This window comes from Micropterus salmoides, unplaced genomic scaffold, assembly GCF_014851395.1.
Source record: "Micropterus salmoides isolate LMB-PRFRI ecotype aquatic unplaced genomic scaffold, ASM1485139v1 Ms_hic_scaffold_17, whole genome shotgun sequence".
Taxonomy (NCBI): domain Eukaryota; kingdom Metazoa; phylum Chordata; class Actinopteri; order Centrarchiformes; family Centrarchidae; genus Micropterus; species Micropterus salmoides.
Genome location: NW_024040817.1, coordinates 19243985 through 19269992, shown reverse-complemented (window position 1 = coordinate 19269992; position 26008 = coordinate 19243985). Strand labels below are relative to the sequence as shown.

At 42.8% G+C, this 26008-nt stretch overlaps 2 protein-coding genes across 16 annotated transcripts; both read left to right on the top strand.

Moving 5' to 3' along the window:
* The first annotated feature begins 141 nt into the window (after nt 1-141).
* si:ch211-13c6.2 (uncharacterized protein LOC100000125 homolog) lies at nt 142-9913 on the top strand. Of its 4 annotated transcripts, XM_038724947.1 has the most exons (13): nt 142-530; nt 844-912; nt 2740-2764; nt 5021-5107; nt 5197-5336; nt 5438-5557; nt 5669-5714; nt 6582-7548; nt 7698-7815; nt 7917-7982; nt 8080-8181; nt 8297-9023; nt 9303-9913. In XM_038724947.1, exons 1-13 carry the CDS (start codon nt 477-479, stop codon nt 9557-9559), a joined length of 2778 nt encoding a protein of 925 aa, XP_038580875.1. In that variant the 5' UTR covers nt 142-476; the 3' UTR covers nt 9560-9913. The 4 variants fall into 4 exon arrangements, with proteins under 4 accessions (XP_038580875.1, XP_038580878.1, XP_038580877.1 ...); XM_038724950.1 differs by lacking the exon at nt 2740-2764 and having other exon boundaries at nt 144-530; XM_038724949.1 differs by lacking the exon at nt 142-530 and having other exon boundaries at nt 3525-5107.
* A 211-nt stretch (nt 9914-10124) lies between these two features.
* nfyc (nuclear transcription factor Y, gamma) lies at nt 10125-25081 on the top strand (the record flags this gene model as incomplete). Of its 12 annotated transcripts, none has more annotated exon segments than XM_038724965.1 (5): nt 10125-10251; nt 21332-21441; nt 21614-21682; nt 23349-23462; nt 24986-25081. In XM_038724965.1, coding segments are annotated over 4 exon segments (378 nt in total), but the record flags the coding sequence as incomplete, so codon positions are not given.
* Nucleotides 25082-26008: the final 927 nt, after the last annotated feature.

Below are 26008 nucleotides of genomic sequence, written 5' to 3'. Positions count from 1 at the left end.
TGATTGCAATTTAGGTCCAGGCCAACAGGGGGCGTAAAGTAACTGCCATCAATATGTGTACTTGCCTGTGGGGTGCGCTCGTTTTGAATACCGTCGTAGTTTTTTCTTTTTTTTTAACGGAGATGGCTCGGTGCGAAGACGACCCCGCTCATGAGAAAGTCTTAGTCTAAACTGAACAAACACACAGGAAGTAATCATTATCTTATTCAGTTTTGTCGACGGTGTAAACAAAAGTAATGGAAGGCCATACAATATAAACCACACATAAGCGAATACGAATTCGTTAACGTTATAGTTAGCAAAATAACACTACGCACACTGATAGCTAACAGCTAAAGCTACACGACTCTGCCGTTGTAGGAACTAGCATGGTTGCGTTCGCTAGCTAGTTAAACGTTTGCTAACCTAACGTTAAGCTAACATTACTAAAGGTTTCTTGAGAAGGTAACGTTAACACAAGTCGCAAAACATCCATAATGGACAACATCGAAACACCATATGATGATGATGCCGAATTTATTGAATGCAAGGTAAACTGTCTAATGTTAGCTTACACTTACCACTTAATGAGGTCTACGACTGCTAACGTTAGCTTCAGTGTAACGTTAACAGTTAATGTTATAATCAGTTTTTGCTGCCACTGTTACACACACACACACACACACACACACACACATATATATATATATATATATATATACTATAACAAATGTTGCTAATAGTTTATCCATCCACACTGATTTAATAGTTTAGCAGTGTGTAATAACTTGGCAGCTGACTGTGTATCACACCATCTCATGTAGCTGTGATGCTGATTCATTTATGTTTTCTCTTTTAATCCAGGTCTGTGATAAATCCATAAGAGGTGATACTTTGTTCAAGATACACCTGACTACACCAGGACATATAAAGGTACACAGCACCGTTTACTGGTACAGGAAGCTGTGTTTAATACTAACGTGGCTAAAACACCCAGTGATAGACATATATTATAGATGTTACTGTTAGTGAGGACTTTACTGTGACTAATGTTTTTTCCATGACCTGCTTATTTTTCTTTTAATTCAGTCACAGGTCTTTGACAGATTCAAGATAAGTCACATAGCAGGAAACAAGGAACATCATCCAAAAGTGATATTTCACTATCTTTCCAAGCTGTTAGCAACATCAGGGGACTTAAAAGAAAACAAACAACCTCTCCAGTACTTTATTTCTGATGTATTGCCTTCTTGGATATCCTGTGACCATACTTCCTTCTGTCCTGCAAGCCAAGGACCATGCATCTTGGTATACCCAAGTTAAATAAGCTGGTGAATGCTTACCAACATTTGTCTTTGACCATTGTGAAGACTTTGGCGGAAGACTTTTTGGAGGAGCACTGTGTCTTTAAAGAACACCCCTTGCAGTACGTTTATGGCGCAGAAGAAGGCAACATGTAAACACATTTAGGTCGAACAGGCCTATATGACTTTACCGCATGTTGTCTCTGTGTGGATGTTTGAAACCCATTTGCAATAACAGCAGGTGACGTGATTTTTAAAAACATGTTGCGCAACTGCTCTGCATAAAAAATATCTCCTTTCAATTCTGAAGCAGCCATTTGTTTTGTGGAGGTCATCACCTATAGCTGAACTTGCTTTTTTCTTGGTCTACATCAATCAAGTATTGAGACTCAAGGCTACAACAACACAGGTTATAGGCGCTGTTCTTCCTCGCACCACATCACTGGAAGTTTTGTTGATGATTTAGTACATGGCAACCTGAAATCCCGTATACTGATAAATGATTTTAGTTAAGCTTGATAACAGTCTCCATTGGAGTCAGGTCTTGTGAGAGACCCTCTTATTCTTTTTTTTGCAGGTGCTTTTCAGTGGTTTGTGTCATATGGAGGATGCCCTTGAGCCATTGTATCACATGCACTTTAATGTAACCATGACAATTTTCTGTGTCTGCTTTGTACAGAAAAATATGTACCAGCTCCATCTGGAAAAAAAACAAAAGCTGCAGCCCTCTGGTGAAGTGCATGTAAATCTCTTAATGTTCTTGCATATATGATGGCTTTATGTTTTTGGAGGGAGCCCAATCACAAGAGGCTCTGAAGATTCAAGGATCAACAACAGACTTTATTTCACACTGCTGGAAAGTCAAGCCTGGAAAACGAATAATAAACATGGACACATCCTTGAAAATGGACCATTACAGATGCTAACACCTTGTCCGCGCTGTGTAGCGACAGCAACTTGTCTATACTAGAAGCTTTCAGTCACAGTACTGCTGTATGGTCAGCCATGTTTTGGCAAAGCTAACTGCCTCATACACAATCACAGTAGTAATGTGCACAAGCAAAAGTTGCTTGAACATTGGTCTGTGTCTGCATACAAATATCCATTAGATTTGGTTTTCAGCAGTTATTATAAACTTCTCCAAGGAAGGAGGCTTAATATATGTATGTTTTAAAATAACATTTGAAAGAAACTGACATCCAGGAGTACACACTCTTTTTCTTTTTCCTTTACTATGTTACCTACTTGCTGTGAAACTATGGTGAGGATATGTATCTTTACTGCACCTCAAGTGAGCTGTAGTTTTGGTTAACCATTATGTGTTAAAAAATATATTTCCATGATATAACCCTTTCTCTGTTTGTAGCAGCGGTGACGTGACTGAAGTCTAGCTAGTGCCCTGTTTATCCAGCACTGATTGACTTAATTTTTATTGCTCTCCTTTCGTTCCTGGCAGAAAGAGGATGTCTTAGTTGCTGCGGGTAAGTAGACTTCATCTTCAGCCTTGTCGTTTTGTTCTGTTCTGGCCATGACTGTATTTGCTGTCTATTCTGGCAGTTAATTCAGTCCACACACACAAAGTTAACAGAGGTCACTCTGTAATCTGCTGCCTGCTTTTAATGGACTAGTTAAGATCCATCAGTGGTTGTGACCCTCTGAGAATGGCTTTGAACAAAAGAAAAAATCAAAGGTCATATCATCGTTGGGACTGTATCGCACTGTATTGAAAATGTTTGCGAGCATTTTATAGTCAGATATGAAGACTTGACACTCTGATCTTGATCTTCATGCTGCAACTAATGTTCTTGTGGTTGTAGCCAGGTACCAACATCTTCTGGAGAGCCTTTCCAGAGGAGTGGAGGCTGCTTTAGCAGCAGATAAATGGCAATCATTTTGGAATGAGACATCCAGCAGTCACACAAGTGTAATGCTTGGTTGTCTACATACATGCCATGTGACGTATGTTGGACCTATCAGCACAGTTAGTTTGCTGATAATAGTGTCCCCTGTAGCCAAAATGGCTCAACAGATGTATAAATCCAGCATGTCTGATTGCCAGACTAATGCAGGTTTCGTAATACTCTAAGTTCAGAACTTGTCCATCATTGTGGGTCCTGAAACTAGCCAAAGCTAGCTCCAGTGCAGCTCAACCAGAGCTGATTGTCAGTTCAAATGTCAATGTTACATGAATGGCCTGTTGTGTTTTTATCTTGTTAATGGTGGAGGACAATCTTTCCACAGTGCACCTTATCTTGGGAGCGGTGAGATGATTGCGTTCGGTAGCTGAGTCATGCCTGGAGAAAGTGCTTCTAGGACAAAATGGGACTGATGGCACTGGGCTTCTATAACGTCGCTGGCTTTGAGAATGCTCCTAATTTTCTTAGTGGTGCGGCCTCTTCGCCATCTGTACAAGGAGAGATTGTGGACAGTATTTACACAAGTCAGCTACCTTTGTCGCAGACAATCATCTTCTGTGAGTTTGACTTAAGACTTGTTGTTGCACGCTCACTGAGAGTGTACCCATTGCTGGTGTCCTTTGAGTGAACACTTTATTTTATTCAGAAATGTAACTCATTCACCTATTATTCTAATAGACAACACTTGAACAAAATCAGGCGGAACAGGCCCACCCATGCCTGCATGGCTGTCCCAAATCATAATGTAGCCAATTTTGGCAGCTGGATATCATTCTGCTGCTGGAACATCAAAGAGTGCACTGCCACTCACCAACATCTCTGCGGTTCAACGCAGAGAAGGGCGTTATGGACACCCGTGGGTTGCAGAGGTTCGCAGAGAAGCCGATGCGCAAACTAAGTGTCAACAACGTGTTGTGCAACCCTGCACATCGAACATCCTGATTGTTTGATCCAACTTCCTGTTTGTATGTGGGTTCAAAACTGAATAGAAAAACATGTTCCTTTCATGTATAAAAGAAACAATAAAACCACAAAAATGTTTTCAGACAATGCCTGTTGTTGCTAATGTGCAGCCTGGACAAGTGTGTTCCAGTTTTACCTGTTGAAGAATGTGGCGTTGGCTCAAATACCAAAAGTGTGTTTCCGTTGAACTGAGCAAAGGGCTTTGGCATGCGCACTCTTGAAGTGAACGTAAACTTTGTGTGACTATTTTGTTTTGGATAGTTGGAAAAATCATTTTTCCTCTGTTGTTGGTGATGTAAGTGGCATTTAGCTGGTTTTGTCATAACATGGACGTCACAGGATCAAAGGCCTCACCGGGCAGTACTTTTTTTGCAACGTAAGTGTATAAATACCATAAAATCATCTCGGTCAACATGTCTTGACCTGAAGACATTCACACAACAACACCAAAGAATCATGGGACACAGAAGATTGCATCCTACATTTGTTTCGGAGGGATGACTTTTCTGCAAAAGTAAGTAGAGCAGAATTTGAGGTGTTCAAAAGTGAAACTTTGGAGATCATGCATCCAAACATGTATGGTTACTCATTTGCAGTAGTCAGGTTTCTGAAGTCAGTATACCAACAGGAGAATTTAACCCTTTTGTTGCAGCGACAGTAAAACTTGCTTATTACCTCCCTTAAACCACTTGACCTGTTGTATGCATGGAATATGGGATATCATTCACTTATAAGGCATCAAGGAGATGTTTGTGGACATTGAGGCAATTCATTTTGCAAGCTAGACCTTGCACTGTGCATATAAGACTTTATTATCTCTCTGTTGTATTATTTTGCTAACTACCAGTGTTTTCTCAGGGCTCGTTGTCAGACAACACAGCATACCGGTGTTTGAGGACATTGTACAATATCTGGATTACATGAAGCTTAATGAACCCATCATTGGTGAATAACTCGTTAACCTGTGAACAATTTTCATTTTGTTCCATGTTAATTTTTTACTCGTGAAACTCATGTTCTGCTCTGTTTCTTAGGTTTAAACTATTTGGACGAAGTGCCTTGTAACGATCCACAAGCAGGCCCCAGATACACATGCAGGCTATGTCATCACACTGCAAACCTACAAGAAATGGTCCGTCATTTGATTGGACGTAAACACCGGCAGAAATATGTGGTAAAGCATTGTGAACATTTTCAGAAAACTACAATGGAACTTTTTGAGTGTCTTAGCTTTATAATTGAGAAAATTAATCGAGAACTTTTGTGTTTATGCAGGAATTGAAACGGCCAGACTTGGTGACCTGGGATAAACAATCCATGGTAACCCAAGGAGGAAAGATAATACGAGCCAAAGCAGAGATAATAGAGAGACAGGATGGACGAGGAACTCCATTGGTGGGATATACAGATTTCAGTATTCAGACATGTTGAATATTATTAAAATACTATGCCTTTAAATTCATAACAAAATAATTTTGAGAGAAACTTTTGTTTTTTGTGTTTCAGCTACTGGTGAAAAAACGGATGGAGGGCAAAGGAAACATCTCAAGAGGTGCATTCATACTGTGAATACAGTGTAGTAATAGATAATGGATTAGATACTGAAGAGGTTACATATAATAATTCCAATATTGTTCTGGTAACACTGACGAAAAAAATTCAAGCAGAGTAGGTTAGGTGTTTAGAGCAGCTTGTCAGAGCATCGATAAATACATAGAAATGTCAGGCACAGATTTTCATGAAACATTTTAAAGGAAGGTAAAGTTTTGTAAATATTTCTTAACATGTCAACATTCATGCTACAAGGTTTTTGAATAATTATAGCGTGATGGAGACTATATTTTTGAGGCTGATATTGATAATGACATATCGGCCATTAATCATGATATCAAGATATTTTAACACTATGTACGTACTGAGAAGGACATTTTACAGGTGAAAAATAAATTATATACAGTATACACTGATAGAAATGTATCAGCAAGAAGCTATTATCTACTAATATGTCTGCCCATTTAATGCCCAACAAACCATTACCCTGGATTTGTTCAACAAACCCCACATGAAAACATTCAGTGCCACAAACTGTCTGACTTAAGGTGTGTGGGAGTTGTTGTCATACTGCATGTCATACTTTTCAGGGAATCTAATGTGACAAATCACAGTCATCTAATTAAAAATGTATTAATAAAAAAAAGTAGTAAGAACTGCTCATACGAGCAATGTTACGTGTAATATTTTTCTCGACAAATGATGAAATGACCTCTGCTGTAAATCTGAGCAATTGAACACTTGCGAGTCACTGGATGTAGCATATGGTTGAGGGCCATTGCAGCTGTAAAGGGACTATTTATAAAAACTGCAAATGAGCCCATAATCGTTTATATTTTGCTTAAACTATATGCTTACTCTTCTCTAGTTCCCACACGGCAGAAGCAAAATGGGAATCGAAATATCTCACAGAGTTTGACCCACCGAGATGTGCCACCTCTTCTACCAGAACTCAATCGGGATGAGTACTCTCACCGAGGGAGGTTTCCCAAAGGTTACTCAAACCCCCCCTCATTCCTTACAGAAGACCCTTACATGGTCAACAGAGTCAGACAGATGTACCAACAGGAGGACACAGTCAGCCATGACCACATGGGAGATGGGCTGCGGAGGGCAGATTACAGAGAAGCTGATATGTACAGACCAGAGTATATGGATGCTGATTATCGTAGGGAGTGTGAAGGGGAATATGTTGAAGATCCACAAAGAAGAGCCGTACCTGAGCCTGGTGGTGTTCCCAGGTATGATTCAAGGGTGGAGATGCCCCATGTCCAGGCTCAACATGTGGAGTATGACCCAGAAGATGCTTCTTCTTACAGAAGGCCCTACCCAGAAAGAGGTTCGCTGAAAGAGTTCTTCTCTGAGGAAGAAAGGCGTGGGCGAGTTTGTTCTGCTGAGCATCAGCCCTCGCAGCCAGTGTACACAGAAGATGATAACAACCGGTGGTCTCTGGACAGGGAACCAGGCATACATGACAGTATGAATATAGCAGGTAGGCAGGGTTCGAGTGAACCGGAGGCCAAGAGGAGTAGCTTTCCCACACCTATGGAGAGTGACCAGTCGCGTGACCATTTGTGTAATGTGATCAGAGATTATTGCCATGAAATGAGAGAACCACATCAGGAGGAGGCAGTTGCCAACCCTGGGCCAAGCAGAACAGGACCACCTACCTCCCAGAGAACAGTGGAAGTTACCAGGGCCATGTCTGACATCCCAGAGCCATTCAGGCGCTTTCTGAAAAGGGCCCCCAATGATGACGAGGAACACTGTAAAAGAAAAAGAAAGAGTCGCTTCTCTGATGCCACTGCAGAGGAGGTGAAAACGACAAAGGAGATGTGAGTGATAATGTTCCTGGGAGTTAATCTGTAAAAATTGCTCTCCAGGAAACTGGCTGGCTAATACCTTTTTTAAAAAATGTTTTATTTTGTGTGACTGAATGCTTCATCATCTTACATTAATTTTCTGGACATGTTTGATCTTTAAGGTTCAGTGATGAGTATGGCCCTCCAAATCCAAGGTTTGGTGGTCGTCCTAGACCAGTTAGTGCAAATCTGAAACCTGAAATCTATGAATCACACCAGGACCTCTACATAGAATCAAAGGTGGTTAATCATAAAATGAAGCCACTTGTTCTAACTAGTCTAGAATATATACTCACTTATATAATAAAATTGTTGTGATATCAAACCTGTTGTTTCTTTAGAGCCAACATCATACTGAAAGCTGCCAAAGAGGACGCTCTGAGTCAGGAGGTGTTTTTGATATGCTGGTAAGAATATGAATTTGCACACATGTATTAGTGATGTGTTTGTTGTGCAGCCATTCATAAATGTCTTTTTTTCCCTTGTCCCTTCCTTTTTTAATAGAAAAACATTGAAATTGAGAATGCAGAAGAGGCTGACTTCCTGAAGAACAAACTTTGCAACCTTCTGCAAGAATTCAAGTCCAAAAGATTGGAGAAAGCTGGGGTACGTGTAACCCTGCACTGGGTCGGTCTTTTCTAATGGAACATGTAGTTTTATTCTCTGCCTCTCTGAAAACAGTAGAAAAGAATTAAAGAAGCATGTGTATTTGTTGTTGTAGCAAAATAGCCAAGGTCGAGCTGTCATCTCTAAAGACTACGACCACTTAAAACTGGACTGGGAGCCGTCTCCAAGACACCAGTATGAGACAATCCTCAAAGAAGATTCAGACCTCAGACGACCAGAAGACCTCTACTTTAAAGAAGATTGCAGAGGAAGAGGCTGGAAGCAGCATGAGCAAATACCTGATAAGCGGCTCCAAGAATACGACCACCCTGTACGTAGGGAACCCAGACACTCGAACTCAAACATTGATGAGCGGCACCAAGAATACGACCACCCTGTACGCAGGGAACCCAGACACTCGAACTCAAACATTGATGAGCGGCACCAAGAATACAACCACCCTGTATGCAGGGAACCCAGACACTCGAACTCAAACATTGATGAGCGGCACCAAGAATACAACCACCCTGTACGCAGGGAACCCAGACACTCGAACTCAAACATTGATGAGCGGCACCAAGAATACGACCACCCTGTATGCAGGGAACCCAGACACTCGAACTCAAACATTGATGAGCGGCACCAAGAATACAACCACCCTGTACGCAGGGAACCCAGACACTCGAACTCAAACATTGATGAGCGGCACCAAGAATACGACCACCCTGTATGCAGGGAACCCAGACACTCGAACTCAAACATTGATGAGCGGCACCAAGAATACGACCACCCTGTACGCAGGGAACCCAGACACTCAAATTCAAACAGAAGCCGTTATGAAGGTAAATTGTATAACTGGATTAGATGACACTCACCTCAGTCAGATTTGACAAAATATTCTTCATTATTCTTCTCTTCATATATTTGTACCATTTTCTGTTAAGTTTATGTGTAATAACCGTGGAGGCAGTGTGCACATTTCTGTCAGCTCATCTTGTGATTATATGAGAAATTAATCTTGTGATGAACAGCAAGCCACATATTCCGGTTCACTCTGTCAAATCACTCTGCATTTTTACAAAAACTTTGATATAAGTTTTTTTACATTATTTTGCTTTCAGAGGTTTTTGGGCGGCCGGATATGTCTCGGACACCACATGCTACCCATCCAGATGAGCCAGCAAGTTATCCTGAAAGGTTTCAAGAACCCATGCACCCTCGAGATTACCGACCTGCTGCTGAGGCGTTTTTTGACTCCCACTGTTCTTCACCTCCCTTCCACATGGAACGAGGACCCAGGATGGACAGGGACCTTCGGTACTCCAACAACCTGGAAAAAATCACCTCCACTCTCCTGGAGCTTGTGGCAAGGAAATGATCGTCAGATTTCCGTAGAAGATCTGTAAACTAAATATCCATTAAATTTTCTTCTTCGATGTTGTTTGAGTTTTAGTTCATTGGCTTTAGACATTTGTAAATAATTTGGTTCAATGGAAAATGTTCGAACCTGAGTGTTTATGTAACATTTGTCTACTGTAACTGTCATGTCTTTCAATTCATATTATTTTTATCACCAGCTCCAATAGTAATGTTTTTTTCTATATTGGCTTTTAACTGTGCTGCCCATATAAATTCATTCAACTTTTTTTATATTTACTGCTGGTATTTGTGAATAACGTGGTTACAAGGACCAGAGTTTAATGAAAACATTAAAACAGTTTGGTACAAAGTCTGTCAAGTCAATTCTTCCTGTTATCAGCAGCATTAATATATTTTACAGATTTATCAGTTACACTATTGCTCAACTGGATTACCACTTCCCTTATTTTTCATTTTGACTAACAATACTGGGAACTTAATATATTGATCAGATAGCCCATATCCCGTTCAACTGTACGTCTGACCGGTGGGAAATTGACGCCGTTGCTCAGGGAACTAAGCTGCAACGTCATCGCGTTCGCGCAGTCAACTCTTTCCGGTTCGAGTAGCAGCCATCTTGTTTCCCCTTGCTAGCTAAATAAAATAAATAATACGCTGAGCCCGGACTTCACTTCGAACCCGTAAAACAAAGTGAGTAAGAAATTAAATTTCGTTTGTGTGTATAACGTTTACAAGAAAGTAGCCCGTGTTGGGGGGAAGTAGGGGCAATTACTTCGCTTCTTTTCATTTGCTGTTCTTGACCAATAGACGATTGTTTTGGAAGATGAACATAGGCGCCATTTCCCTCCCCGCTCTCTGAGGCGCTTATTGGTGGCCCGCTGAAGGGATCATGGGCGGTCAGGAAACTGGTATTTCATGTCCACCATGTTGGCTCGTGTGTGAGAGATTGTCAGTCAGACTGGCTATTTCTACTGGCGCCCGAATGGCGACAGTTGCAGAACGAACTTAGCCCTAAAAACCTTGATTGGTGGAATCTAGTCCGAGGTTTGATTGGTCTGAGGGACAGATCCAAACGTTGTCTTTATTGGTTAGATCGCTTCTTCCTAGCTTTGGAAAGCTTTGCAAACTTTCATTTGATGGATGAGGTCGTTGTCCAGTGGTGATTAAAATAACACACACTACGAATGGTCACCTGTGCTGTAGAACAGTCACCAGTGTTCATCTCCAACAAGCTAACATTAACTTGACTAACGTTAGCACGAAGCCACGGTCACCACTGACCACCATAACGTTAGCCGCTAGAGCTAACTGTGTTTTTAAGGTCGATGTCCTTGTAAGTGTTTAGAAGCCGGTGTGGCACGGTTTAGCACTAACGTTTTATATGCTACTAATTAAATACTTCCGTCTGCTACCCTGGGATGTGGCATTGGTTTCAGTGTCTCCTGCTAGCGGCTTTGTTCATCCTAACTGGCTTATAATGCAGCGACCTAGTTAACGTTAAACATGCAACATCGTATTAAAGGCAAAGTTACTCTAACAGTTATGCCAGTGAAAATGCATTGTGCTATCAATATAGCAATTGTATCGTTTTCTTACCCAGGTCAGTGTGACCAACACGCCTGTCCTTGATAAAATATTATGTACATAGTATATAAATAACGTTACTGAAAGTATAGCTTTAAATCTAACCACAAAGTAAAAAACAGAACAATATCATTAAAAGCTGCACCTTGTTGGTTTAGTTTGGGTTTTGTCATCAATGATTACCTTTTTTTTTTCCCCCCCCCCGCTCCTCCCAGATTGAAAACATAGATAGCAATGCCACCTCTCTGCTATAATCTCCAGTGAATATAAGAATTTCAAAGGTGCTTCAGCATTTCACATTCATTGTTAGCATTGGAGACCAAAACTGTACAGTTTGCAGCCTCTCCTAACATCTTAGTTTACTATATTAATCTAGAAGAGCTATAGTACTGTTGTGTTCTTAATTCACTGTTATCTGTGCACATTTAACTAGCAGTTACATTATATTTAAAATGGCTGGATGAGGGTCGGCAATACCTTACAGAGCTTAACCCGAGTAACCTGTGTGCAGCTAACCATTTAGTCATGCAGGTTTGCATGTGTTTTTTGCATGTTTGTGGTTGAATGGTTGGTACGGCCTGACTACCCTGAGGGTGCTGTGTGTTTATAAAACCCATAGTCTGGCTGGTGTGTTTATCTCTAAACAGCATGAGTGAGAGCAAACATGTCCCTGCTACAGGCAGCACAGGTCATGGGAAGGTCTCATTTGTACGGTGACCTTGCCAGGTGTTATTACTGAGGCATTTTGGGTAACTACAGTACACCTACAGAGAGAGCTGCTCTGGCATAGCAGCCACGCTGGAGAGATTAATCTTTGTGCAGATCCACTCTAATCATTAACTGGATAGCTTCTCTAGTCCCCATGCTCCTTACAAAAATAGAAAAGGGAACATTTAGCTTTTTTCTCTTGAGTCTCTGTCTTGTACTCTCGCCCTCTCTACACTTGTTCTTCCCCTCCCATCCTGTGACAACTCTCCTCTCTGTCCTTCTCCATCCTTCCGGTTCCCCTCCCCCTGAAGTTTTTCATTGATGGGGCAGGATTGCTGTCTCTCTCTCTCTCTCTCTCTCTCTCTCTCTTAAGCTTGTTCTGTTCTTCACTACAGTCAGGATTTGCAGTAATATGCAGCACGAACACCCCCATCATTTGCACACGTTATTAGTTAAAGGCTGCTCTGGACAAAATATCAGTACCATCACACCTTCAGTTTCTGTTACTTGTAGACACTTTAATGTCCAAGCTTTATGTGTCTTGATGAGTTTGCATATTAGATGTTGATTAACTTATATAGTTGTGCATTAAACGCCATGAGTTGTGCACGTGAGCAGCAGTGTCCTGCTGTGGTGTAGAAAGCGTGCACATTAAATTGATGGTGAGTTAACAAGAAGGGCATTGTATGACATTGCTGATGTGGTTCGTTGATGACGTTTTAATTGTGGAAGTTGCTGTGAGCGTAGTTTTTGCGGTCAAGACAACAATGTCTTTGTTTACAGAATTTCACCCATATCTCTTAAGTCTTGTTTATCCACAAATAGGACGAGAATCAAATGCACTCTTGCTCTCCCCTCCCTTCTGTGGCTGCTCACCAGTCAGCTGATTCTTCCTCAGCTTGTACAAGGGCCCCGCAATGATCTGTTTTGAAGTAATTTGTTTTTGTGTAAATATGATTGACACCATAATTAGGGTTTGACTGGATTAATAATGTTGTGAGTTACATAACTAAATGTTCCCACGAGTCAGGATAAAGTTTAATTCAACTAATTCATATTCCAAGCGAGTAACGAGTGACCATGCATGCAGACAATTTGTTTCCTCTCCTAGCCTAATATTAACAGTACAATGAATATCATTATAATAAGTAGGCTGGTTAGAGGCTAGATGTTTGCGGTGTGTACATGTGACTGAGCAAGGATGAATGAGACAGCAAGGGCAAAAACGTGTACGTGGGTGTGCGTGTGTGGATGTGCATTGTTACCTGTGCACATGTATGAGACAACGAGTCTGCCTAGTATGCTTTTGTACTTTAAATCATCATGTGGATGCAACATGCAGCACCCATTCTGGCACTTGTTTCAGCCAGTGAGGGCCAGCGTGGCTCTCTGCATCACTGCGCCGTCAGCCTGTAGCAGCAGAGAGGAGGCGGGGCGGAGGGAGACATTTAGTTTGACATTGTAAATAAGCAGAGAGCAGTTGTCAGAGAGCAGCCCGTGGAACCTTTCTCATCCGTCCAGCAGCGGGAGAGGCAGGGAGCGCCCGAGGACAAACAATGCCGAGGCAAGCCACTACTAGCACGCGCACACACACTCCCTGAAGAGCTTTGCACAACTTTATTTGCTCTTTTCCACCTATTTTCCTCTCTACGCTCTCTTCCTCTTTTCTTTTCCCTGACCCCTATCCTGCAGCTCAAGGTAACTTAGAGCAGGAAGTTGGCTGTCGCTAAAAGGGGGTTGGGTGGAGGAAAGGGGAGGTGCAAGGGACGTGTCAGAGCTGATTGGTGTGTGCAGCGTCCAATGGCGCTGGAGGACCTTGTCTTCTCATTGGCTGCAAGTGTCTGAGTGAGGTGGGAGCCGGGTGTGAGGCGGGGTTTGAGTATCATGTAGCATGCTAGATTGATTACTCTTGAATGTTAAAGGGGAAGGAGGCTAGAGATTTTTGTCTGTGAGTCGGGAGTGCCGCTGTACTGTTTGCCTGCTGTTGCCTGCTGCCGTACTGGCTTTCTATTCCCTGTCGCCCTCTTCTCTGCGCCGGGCCAGGGGTCAGCTCAAAGACAAACGCATGGGTCACTGGCTAGAGGGAGGGAGAGGTGTGAGAGAGTGAAAAAGACAGAGAAAGAGAGAAGGTCAGTGAGTTGAGGGGACTTGGTCCAAAGAAAAACAGGAGAGACGGGGCTGTATGTTTAGGCAGGAGGACGTTGGGGGGCTGCTGAAGGAGACAGGGCAATGTGTAGAGGGAGAGTGGAAGAGAGAAGGGGGAGGGGTAGAAGAAGGGGGGCTTGCTCTTCCCTGTGTGTCCAGGCTGAGAGCCTTTTTAAAGCCGTCCAGTGGAGCCAGAGTGCCTTTTGTCTGTTGATACGATCAGGGGACTGGAGAAAGTGAAGGAGCTTGAGAGAGAGTTTTTCTGTCAACCTCTCTGCCTCTTCTTCCTGCCGCCGCCGCAGCTCTCAAGGAGACTTGAGCAGGGCTATCTGTTTCCCTCTTTTCTGCTCCAACAGGGCAGACCGTTCACCATGAAGGGCACAGGGGTAAGTCTGACCGCTGAAAACACACACACAGAGAAGACCTGTCAAGTTGGTTAGGCTTTTGAGTTTCTGAATAAATTGTTCATCTCTTGTTCACTTTCTGATGAGTCTCTCTCCATCACGCTCTGCAGTGATGAGACAGTGTCTGTCCTTTACAGCCGTCCTCGATCCCCCCTCCCTTTCCTGTCCTGTAGTACTCTCCTTGGAAGAGTGGAGTTGTTCGTTTCGTGTGTTTCTCATCCGTGTCCTTTAGTGGTCACCTTCTGCAAAATGGACTGTGGTTTAAAAAACAAACAAACTGTGATTGTGATGTGTTTTTTTCATTCTCAAAGTAACAATGTACAGTCAAGTCTGTCTTTGGCTGTCACTTGTTGTGTTTTAAATTTGGACCAACATGCACACAGACAACACAGGCTCATTGCCCTTCGATCGACTCCATGCAAGTGCACGGCCGTCAGACTCTGTGCTGGGCGTCGATAGCCTGGGGGCTGAGGGCCACAGTGGCTCCCGGTGCCGGTCCGGACCCTGCTTTTCCCCCGGATGTCCTTGTTTACACGCTAGCACAGGACAGTGACGCAGAGCTGAGAGGCAGAGCATGTTGAAAGATTTGTTTTAGATGGAGGACTCTCTCAATGTTATTGTCACTGTTGGTGTCAGGGGTCCCCAGGGGTTGAGGTGCAGCTGGTTGCAGTGACCTCAGGACCCCCCAGGGCCCCCCAGGCTCCCGCCCCGACAGTGCCAGACTCCCAGATGGGACAGACTGTCAGCCTGTCAGCTTCAGGGGCAGAGGAGGCTAATAGTTTGATCTGATCTCTTCTGATGGAATCTTTGGAGGGCGCCTCTTCTCTCACTTGCCTCTGACTCCCTTTCTGTCCCCTCCCTTCCTCCCTAATTGAAAGTTTCCATTGGTGCCTTTGACAAAACAGAGTCCCGTTGGGGAAAGAGAAGAGCGAGCGGGAGAGAGAGAGTGCTGGAGCTAGAGAGAGGGAGACTAAAAATAACTCTTAAGTTGAAGTCCTTGCTGCCAAATCCCAGGGTTGGCTTCTGTCTGCATGAGATTTGAATATAATTTGTGCCCCGTACTGTACCATATGCACACCGGGGGAAGGAAAAAAGTAAACGAACCACGCAAACCACTTAGACATAGCTAGGCCTTTCAGCTTATCACTAAGGTGACCACTACTGCCAGGCCTTCACTCTTTTGCCCTTGCTCCCCCCTGTGCTTTAGCATGTGTACACTGTCACTAAAGGCTGTGTAGGCAGACAGGGGGGGAGTCAGCTGTGTTCCAGCTTGTAATATGCAGGTAGCTTTAGCCCTGCCTACTTTGACGCCAGAGACTAGGCCTAGCACTGGATGAAGGTCACAGGAATGTGAGATTGGCTCCCGCAGTCTCTCTGTCAGCAATGAGAAGGAAACATGTAGAGGGAGATGAGAGGACACAGCGGAAGCGAAACTCAAAAGGGGATACTGAACAGAGCTAATATGTACACTATGTGATGTTTTCATTAAGCTTCTTAGAAACTACACAGCCTGAAACACTGGGGTCACTTAAGTGCTGCAGTGAAAGTTGAAAAACCTGTCCTTTTTCTATCCTCCCCCTCTCCCTCCCCCTCTCCCTCCCCTTCTCTCTTTCATCTCTCCCTCCCTCCCTCTCTGGTTTCTTTCTCTCCTCTGTTGAATGACCTTGGAAGATCAGTGACTAGCACTTCCTGGAGTTGGCTTGAAGCAGAACCAAGGGCAAAGTTTGCAGGGCTGTTAGGTTGGCTGGTTCAGTGCGGCCATGCCAAAGAGATGTTGCACTGCAGGTCACAGGGAGCATGTCCTTCGTTGTAACCCCGTCTGTTCTTTTTTTTAATCACGAAACATTTGCACCAACATCTGTTAAAATGTTCTGCGTGTCCCTGTAGTTAATCTGTAATTCCTGGCTGGGAACTTCTTGTTTTTTTGTTTTGTCTGAGTAGATCATTTACCCTGAATGCTGTAACCTTGCCCGTTTGTGATTGGGTTCATCATGGTGAACGCTTTAATAGTTCAGGATTTGTACATACACTATTGATTTATGGCCAGTATTTAAAATGAATGTTGACACCATGATGTGTTGCCTAGGCTGTATTTATTCCATCTGTTGGGGCATAGTAAATCAGAATACAACTAACACACTTAATGTTAAATAATTCTCAGCGCTCCAGTGAGATATAGACCCTGGTTTACGGTAATGTATGTTGTTTTTCTGTTTAGGAGGCCATTTAAACCAAGTAGACTAACCTTTAGTGACCTTCCTGCCAACTGCCCATTCTGCATCATTGACAGTTTCACACAGCAGCATGTGAAAAATTGACCTCTTGCTAAAAACATGTCAGTGTGGCAATACCCATCCTGTAGTTGTTACTCTAGCATACAAAAGTATTTTGTGGATTTCATAATTTATAGTGAAACATAGTGGTGACCAGTTCATGTGTGTACACGTTTGCTGTTTGTACAGCCTGATGTTTTAACTGTTAGTAACCATGAAGAGCAACAATGGGGAAGGTTAAGGTCACAAAAAGGGGGAAAGAAATCATCTGTTTTTTTGTTGTCCCCTTCCTCTATGATTTGGCACCATAATTTATGTTAATTTGCCCGTATCTGTTTTGTATGTTGTAACAGTCACGTTGAACTGAAAGGGCTTAAAAAAACTAAAATAGTTTTAAAACTGTCTGTTGTGATAACTATATTCTTAAAAACAATCTAATATGCAGTTATTTACAGTACTGTACAAAAAATGGTAGGGACTAACTTATTTTTAAAAGTCAACCAGGTTGGTGTAGGCATTTTTCTCACACGTAGATTAGTACATTAATCAAATCAACCAGGCATGTTAACCAAATCAAGATACAATGATAATTTTACTGAGCTCATTCATTTGGTAAAGTATATGGCCCCTTTTATTTACTGTGTGCGTCAGGTCCTTTCAGTGCAGTTCAATGTGAAGTGTCAGCTCTGCTTCAGGGAAAGATCTGGCTTGAGATGAGTTCTTCAGCACAATGACAATGTGATACTGAAACACCTCAGGGAAAAGTTCACTCTTCTGCCTGATAGACCTTCAGGTTGCCCTAAACTGCCATGCCTCATTACCTATCAACTACACACAGCAAAATTATACACAATTTACACCAACTGTCAGGTCATTATTGGGGCAGTTAACTACAGAAAATTTCACCATAACCAAACACCAATCTAATTAATTTCCCTTATTGTATTTTCTTGTGCAACGATGCCAATGTGCAGCGTTTGACCCTGAAAATTTTGTAATCTTTAATCTTAAAGAGCAAATGAATAGGCATATGGGCTCTAAGTGATACTATCTTGTTGTTTTTTTTCTGGTCTTCTGCCTTTCTGCCTGCACTGCTATCGGGTTTATTTGGACAGGAATTGAAGGCTCATGTAAAGTGGTGTGATGTCAGAGTCGCTGATGCTGCTGTGAGTGGCCACTTGATGTGACGTGCCAGTGAGCGAGGGAGGGAGGGATGAGACAGAGAGAACGAGAGAGGAGAGATGCAGGACCGGGGCGGGCAGAACAACATTAGCGCTGATTCAGCTGCTGCAAGCGGAGAAACATTGACTTTCTCAGAGAAGTTGGAAGAGGGGGGATGAGGTGAAAGTAAGTAAGACAGAGCAGGAGAGAAACACGCACCCACGAGCGACAGAGAGAGATGGGAAGTACTGGAGAAGCGACAGGAAGAGAGATGTAGAGCCGCTGAAGGAGGAAGAGCAAGTTGCTGTGTTGGACAATGTCGACAAAGCACAGACATCACATTCGTGCACACGCACGCACACACACACACACACACACACACAGACAGCAGAGTTGGTAGGAAACCCAACACCGGCACCTCTGGTTCTCGATGACCCGATGAAGGGCAATAGAACCGCAGGGAAGAGGAGAGGAGAGATGCTCAGCGCAAAAAAAAAAACACAATGTACCCTAATATAGCATACAGTAACAGCTAAGAACAACACAGCAGAGATGAGCGTGTCAGGTTCATTACAGCAGAATGATGCACAGTATTGTCCAGAATAACAAGCTCACAGGAAAGTAAAATACATTCATGTCATTTGTTATTTAAAGCGGCTTACAATGCAGAGTATAAAGGAGTGAACTGGACTAACAAGCTTTAATTCTTTGGTACAGATTTCCATTTAAGTGGCACTTCAAAGCATACTATAGATGAGAGGCCTGGAAAGACCAGAAGCAAATGGTACTTATCACTGCGGACAAAATAAGCCATCTTGACATTGGCTTTCTCTAGCAGTCTGCATCAACCTCCAGACCTTTTACAACTTTAATAACGTTGACATTTATTAGCTTTCAGGGAGTTTCAAATTAGATTGCCTTTGTGCATTGTATAGCCGCACTCAGTGTTTGTTTGACTGGTATAGACCCAGACCATAGAAGGTCTTGCAGAAGTCAGCAGTTCTGCACTTGTGTGTGAGACATAAGTGGGCTCCCACGCAAACTTTCCGTTGATGCAAAGCCTTGGGAAATATGTTAATATTGCTATACTGTAGGTAGAACACGCTAGCTAGCTGCAGGAGCAACGCTCAAGGGCATGTTGATACTTAGCCCTTCTCTTCTCTCTCACATATGTCGTTCTATTTATTCCCCCCACGCTTCAGCCTGCCTCTCGCCACACTTGCTTTCTCATTTCTTCTCACATATTGACTTCCCCTCTCCCCCCGCCCCCCTGCTTCTGTGGTTAGTGTGTAGCTGTGTATTTAGATTGAAGGTCACGGGGTCAGAGAGAGGGGGTTGGGGTGTGTGTGATTTAATAACAGCTCTCTCTCTCTCTCTCTTTTTTAAAAGAAAAGGTAGGGGTTTAAAATAAGTGAACTATGTGTTTAGAGCAGAAGAAGGAGTTAGTGTTGCCTGCTTGTTTATCTCTCTTTTTTTTTAATCAATTGAATTATTTGCTATTTTATCCTGATGGTTGTCTGTAATGCTGTGAAGTGAATTGCCTAATTATTGTTTCTTATCAGACTACCAGTTGGAGAGAACCACACAAGCTGGAATACAGTACACACACAAGTTGTCTTGTTCAAAATTATCACAAGATTAACTGCTGATGCTAAAATGCTTCTTAGCCGGGAAAACAAGTAGTTCTTATTTTGTTCACCCTATTTGCACGGTCATGGTACTGCAAAGTACACGGAGGCCATGAAAAACCCCTGGCAGAGGTCAGTTTGCCCATCAGGCAGAGGAGGAAAAACTACAATGCCCATCAGTCATTCCTGCCCCGTGGAATGCTGGGATTGTTCTAGTGATTGCAGGATTTCAATCAACCTTGAAATGTAACTGGACACTGGAGATTCAGGCAGAGAAGGGGAGACATTGTCAAGGTCAATCACTAGTCTGGCATGCCATAGCTACAAGCGGCCTGATTGATTTACATAAAGCCAACCCTGCTGCCATTCTGTCCCATTGATTTAAGCTACACTCGGTCGAAAAACTGAATGACAGAACAGGATGCAGCTCCGCTTCTTCTATATTATTCAGTAACTTCCACATCTGCCGGAGAAGCAGTCTTTCCTGTCAGAAATCAATCGTCCTGCAAAGGTCCTGCATTCTGAATTAGTGATTTATCTGTGTAAAATATTTACAGCTGCACTTAAGCAGTACGAATAAAGGAGCTGACGTGGACCCAAAGTCAAAACAATCCTCTACAACACCGCTTTAACAGGGGAGACACATCGATGTTGGAGTGAAAGGCTGTCTTTTGTTTTGTATTGGCCTGTCAGCTGGACCAGAGCTGGAGCTATTCATGCTTGTTGGCCCAGAGTGAGAAAAGAAAGAGAAGATAAAGAGGAGACCCCCCTCCCTTCTCCTTACACTCTTTTTCTTTGTTCTGTCATGTCTCTCTCTCTTTTTCTCTCTGCGTCTCCCTCTTTCTGTCTCGTTTGACCCACATAGCCAGTTTGCAGAGCAGTCTGGCTGCGGCCCTGTGTGTCTCTTACCTCCCCCTGTTAAAGCCTTTGGCACTTTGTCTTAGCGCTGGATTAATGCTGAACTGGACAAGGCACTGCCCCTTCCTCAACAACACACACACACACACGCTGTCTCTCTTGAGTAGCTCCACACACTCATCTGTTGTTCTGCCCCCCCCCCCCCCATGTTGCTTTTTTCTTCTCCCTTCTGCCAGATCTTTTCACCGAGGTAGGGAGAAAAGGGAGAGAGTGAAAGGGTGCGATCCAGACACTTCAAGCTCTGCGTGCTCAGACAGGCAGGCCAATATTCCCCCAGCAGATTCCTGGCATGCCATAGTAACCTGCTGGATCCTCTTTCAAACTGTCAGACCCCTTGCAGAAGCACTGGCTTTTTTTAATATCCACATCAATGTGTGTGTAAGAGTTGGTTTATTTCACATTACAACTTTTGGTTAGTTTGCAAGCACGTGTCTGTGTGTGCGCTCACCATGTGCGTTCATCAAAAAAGTGGAATGCTGTTGTTGTCAGGAGATTGTTTCTCTGTGACACAAACAGAAATGCGTCTCCTAGGTCTGTTGTTCCAGGGTTGTTCTCAGTGCGTGGGGAATCACAAGCAGCAGTGACTTACACATGACATGCTTGTGTTTGCAGAGGAGCCGTTATGTGCCCAAGGTAATGGAGCCATTGAGTTTGCAGCCAGTCTGGTGGTGGGTTCTTGGGCATGTCAGCATCCCACAAGAACAAGAATAGAGTCCCATCAGGCTCTATTTTAGATTTCACTGTATTATAATTACAGGCTGTTGTAGGACATGTGGTTCTGACACACGGGAAGAGCTGTAGGCACCTCAGGCCTGGCTTGGACTGACACTGTTCTGTGTCCTGGCGTCTTGACACTCATTCACTAAGGACACATGTCATTGTTTATGCGTTTTCTCCTTATTAACTTTCTGTTTCCATCTGTCTCCTCCCCTGTCTTTCCTTGATGCAGCAGAGTAGAGGATGTCCGCAGATGCGTTTGGAGCTGGGGGCAGCGATGCCCAGCAAACCCTGCAGTCCTTCTGGCCTCGTGTCATGGAGGAGATCAGGAACCTGACTGTAGTACGCTATGGCCATTGAAACACACACACAACACACATACCAGCCACAATAACGCTAAGATTCAATGGGTTTTATATGGTTTCAAATATGCGTACATGCAAATACTAAAGCACAACTTTCTTGTGCCCTGTTCTGTGCCTTTAACTGACCACACATGTATTCTCCTCAGAAGGATTTTCGTGTGCAGGAGTTACCTCTGGCTCGAATCAAGAAAATTATGAAGCTGGATGAGGATGTCAAGGTGAGAGGACAGCCTAAACAACTGACCATATTGAGAAAATAATTATTATTTGGGTGGAGGATATGTATTAAAAGGAAGCACTTAGCTCTAGTGCAATTCCTTTCATAAAACCAAGAAATTAAATCCACTGCAAATCTGACCAAAACCACAAGATGACACTAATGTGGTTCTTGGATAGAATTGATTAGAATTGGTAAAGCTATGGTAAATTTCTATTGAGCATACTGGTAATTTTGAATAACTGAGATAGGATTAAGGAAAAAAACAGGCAATGTATTACTTGATCCTGGTCCTTGAACCATTTTGTAATATTTATTTCTGCATTTACTTATCATTTTAATGCCTTAAAGCCTGACTGATAATGTTCTTTAATTTGGTGTGTATATTCCATCAAGTTGTTGGTTTGTGCCCTGTTGTTCTCAGACTGCTCAGTGGCCGTGAATGGCCTGCTGGACTTATTTTATCAGCTTTTGTGCTGTCAGCAGTGCCTGTTGATAAGAAGTCCATTATTTATACCAAGTGGGTTTACATCAAAACATATTAACAGTGTGGATACAGAAATAATCAGGCATCATTAAGTGAGCTTACAAAACTGATTGTGTTGCAAGTAGCTGCCACTTGCCACAGATTTTAGCCGCTTGTCGACTTTTCAAAACGTAGCCTATTCCACGTTGTTGTAAGTTGTGGTTTATGTCGAACATCTACTGGGTAAAATAAAGTCAAAGTAATTTTATTTGTCATGTGCAACAAAAAACATTGCATCAAATATATGTTTGGCAAACTAACAATCAGAATTTACACCTTGAGACCAATGCCAGTCTCTCAGATCGGCTAAGGATATACTGTAGATTTAGGGGCATGTATCCACAAGCTTTATTCCAAGGAACCTACTCATCTCCCAACATTTGTCAGTTGCATTGAACTCAAAAGTTCATACCAGATTATCATCCTGGGCTGTTCATAATCTCTTAGAAAAAAAATAAAAAAATAAAGGTGTGTGTGTGTGTGTGTGTGTGTGGCTTGCCGTGTCAAGAGCGCTATCCCCTTAGTTTAGCAGCAGCTTAAAGAGATCAGGAGATCACTAACATATCGGAGGACAGGACCCTTCTGTCAGCTGTGACACGGCAGCTTTCACTGCATGTGTGTACATGTGAGTGGTGTGGTATTATTACAGTACATCATGTACATTTACTTTACATACACTTAACTTAATATCACGAGGCTTGTTCTGAGAGTTCAGTGCCACTTGATAAGAAGAAGTGCTGTTTGAAGCTAAACAATCTTCCACTAGAGGCCTGCAGACCAGTGATTTTTACAACTGATGAGGCGTTTTTAGGGACAAACAAAGGTTTTGAGATAATTCACAACTATAATGAAAAGAATAGAAATGTTCATGTGTGTTAGAGAAAAATAATGACATTATCCGGCTAAACAATATACCAGTCACTCTGTATGAGAAGTGTTTCGGGCTGACGCATTAGCCTGTAATTATTACGTAGTGTTGAACAAATGAGTGCATTAATTGCTTATTTTGCAGCACCTGTGAATGTGATGCAGCCAAGTGTTACTCAGGTCCTGAGTGATTCATGTTATAGCGGATATGTGATTGATTCTTGATACTCTGTGGGTGTATGTAACCGGGTGTAACCCCATCTCCTCTGTACAGATGATCAGTGCAGAGGCGCCGGTCCTGTTTGCCAAGGCAGCTCAGATCTTCATCACAGAGCTCACCCTCAGAGCATGGATCCACACCGAGGACAACAAGAGACGTACGCTACAGGTCAGACACACTCGTTTCATCTCACCTTTCCCACACCCTTGCATCATTTGGCTGTCTTTTTGGTTTGTTGCTTTCTGTTCACTGAGTGTCTGTGTGTGCATATACAAGCAAAGGCCCCATACCAGCATCCCCTTGAGGACTCTCCCTCTGTTTAGTTGCTTCTCTCTCCATTGATTTGAAAGCAAAGCCAGGCAGGTGCCATTGACCCACTTATCCCTCCGTTGCCATTTTGCCTGCTCTACTGTCCCAAAGTTGAATAAGATGGACTCTGGAATGATGTGAAGTAGAGAACATGAGAGCGCTGATAGGAACAGTCAGGGAAAGTCAGCTTGTCTCACCTGGACGTCAAGAGAGGAAAACTGTGGAGCAGAACACGAAAGCCCTTAAGTCCACTTTATCCATTCACATACCTCTGAGAGATTAGCAGCCCATGGGTATGTGTGTGTGTATGTCAATGTAGGTAGAAAAAGAGACCAGGAAAAAGAACGTAATCGTAGTTAGTTTAGGAGGAGTCTTAAATTGAACTACCTACTTTGGAAGTGGGTTCACGGCGCTGTTGTCTTTTCTTTGACCCGGAATCCTTTTTTAGCATGAAACTCTCACTTTAAGTAGAAACTTTACTGCTCAGTTTTAGATTTTAATTACATTTTACACCACAGGTGATGCATTAGGTATGTTGAACCTCATGACGATTTTCATATACCTTTTAGTGAGGGGGGAAAACGGTACCCTTCATCTCCACATGTTCACACACGCACTCACACACACACAGCTCGAGTCCTATTGTGAAGAGGGCACGCCAGTTGGGATCACCATAGCAACGCTCATCAATAGAACATGTGTAGATGTAACCTGGTGTTACCAGATATTAATCAAGCTACTATAAATAACCTCTTGTGCAGGGAGGGCCACAATGGGGGGTCCTGACAGCCAATATCCTGTGGAAAATTCCACAGAGACAGCACACTGCTGTAGATATAGGAAGGGGTATAGCAGCAGAGCATGTGCTCACGACGGCTGGAAAGCTTCTTTACTTTTCCCATCACACACATACCCCCAGGTTTATGACTGTGATGCTAGGGTCATTGTGTTTTATTAATCTATTTGACTTCAGTAACTGTTGGTTAATAAAAACTTGTTGATCTTTCATGTAACACATATAGAGCTGCAAGTAATCATTAATTTCATTATTGTTTAATCTGCCTTTATTTAATCTCATTCATGATTAGTTGTTTTAATGTGTATAAAATGACAGATTATTGTGAGAAATGCATTTGAAATCGATTCAGCTGTAAACTTTTCCTCTCTTCCTTTGACCTCAGTTATCAAAGCAAATGCCTATTACAGTACTACTGGTACTGGGAACTGTATTTCAATTCCACAGTAGCCTCTTGTGTGGCTATTTTGGGAGGGTTGACCTTAGGCCTTGAGGCATGTTTATATATAGGTCACTGCATATATTGAATTAGCATAATTAAAGTCTGACATCATCACTTGACACTCTTTGTCTGTTACGTTTACAGAGGAACGACATTGCCATGGCAATAACAAAGTTTGACCAGTTTGACTTCCTGATTGACATTGTGCCCCGGGACGACCTGAAGCCACCTAAACGACAGGTAGGAAAGGACACTGCCCGGATTGACTTATTACCCATGCAGTGTTGGGCAAGCAGCAGATGAAAAATATTTTGTGTATACAGTAAAGTTGGCACAAGAAGAAGAGTTGCTCATTTGGGTCTTCATCTCAGGTGCTTTTCCATGGTTGGCAACCTGGAGGAGCTGTAAACATCCTTGACTGGAAGCTGTGGTTTTGGACAGCGAGGGCTTTCAGTCGGATGTTTGCAGCATCTTATTGCCTCTGACAGCAAAGAGTAACCTCTACCAGGGACCAATTCAGTGAACCAATTTCACACAGAAAAGCAGCATATCACATTGAAGTTTTGCTCAAATGGGAGATTAATGTACTGTATACAAATATATAGGATACCAGATGGATGTGTGAGATATTTAAATTTGTTGTCAACTGTCTCCAGACATGTAAACATCCTACACTCTCAGCTGTGTTGTCATGGAGCTGGGAGAAGGGTGTTTACGCTTCTGGTGATGGAGAAACCTCATCAAGATGAACCTCATTGGAGAGTTATGAAGCAGTGACACACACTGATAATTTGATTTGTGATATTTGTTAGACCTGGGTTCAAGCCCTTGTGTTAGCAAGCATCTAACCTGCTGAACTGTGCTGAGTACACCGAATCCCAACGAACTCTGACGCTGCACTTTTGTGGCTGACCCGGGAAAAGGACGGACAGAGAGAGCATTTGCATACATAAATCAATAACTGTCACATTTGTTTTAGTGTAACTTTATTGCAGTAGCGTCACAAATGTTTGATGCAGTTGATTGTTGAACTCAACATATCACCATGTTCAGCCTCGCATGCCTCCAGGTCTGCGGTGTATGGTATTGCACAGTATGGTGCCTGTAATGGATCTCATGTCCAGATTACATTACTCTCCTCCCAGCCACATCCCATCAGTTATTTAT

Coding starts and splice junctions, on each gene's coding strand:
- si:ch211-13c6.2 (XM_038724947.1), top strand. CDS start 477: ATGGACAACATCGAAACACCATATGATGATGATGCCGAATTTATTGAA. Junction 913..2,739: donor CTACACCAGGACATATAAAG/GTACACAGCACC, acceptor CGTTCCTGGCAG/AAAGAGGATGTCTTAGTTGC. Junction 7,983..8,079: donor GAGGTGTTTTTGATATGCTG/GTAAGAATATGA, acceptor CTTTTTTAATAG/AAAAACATTGAAATTGAGAA.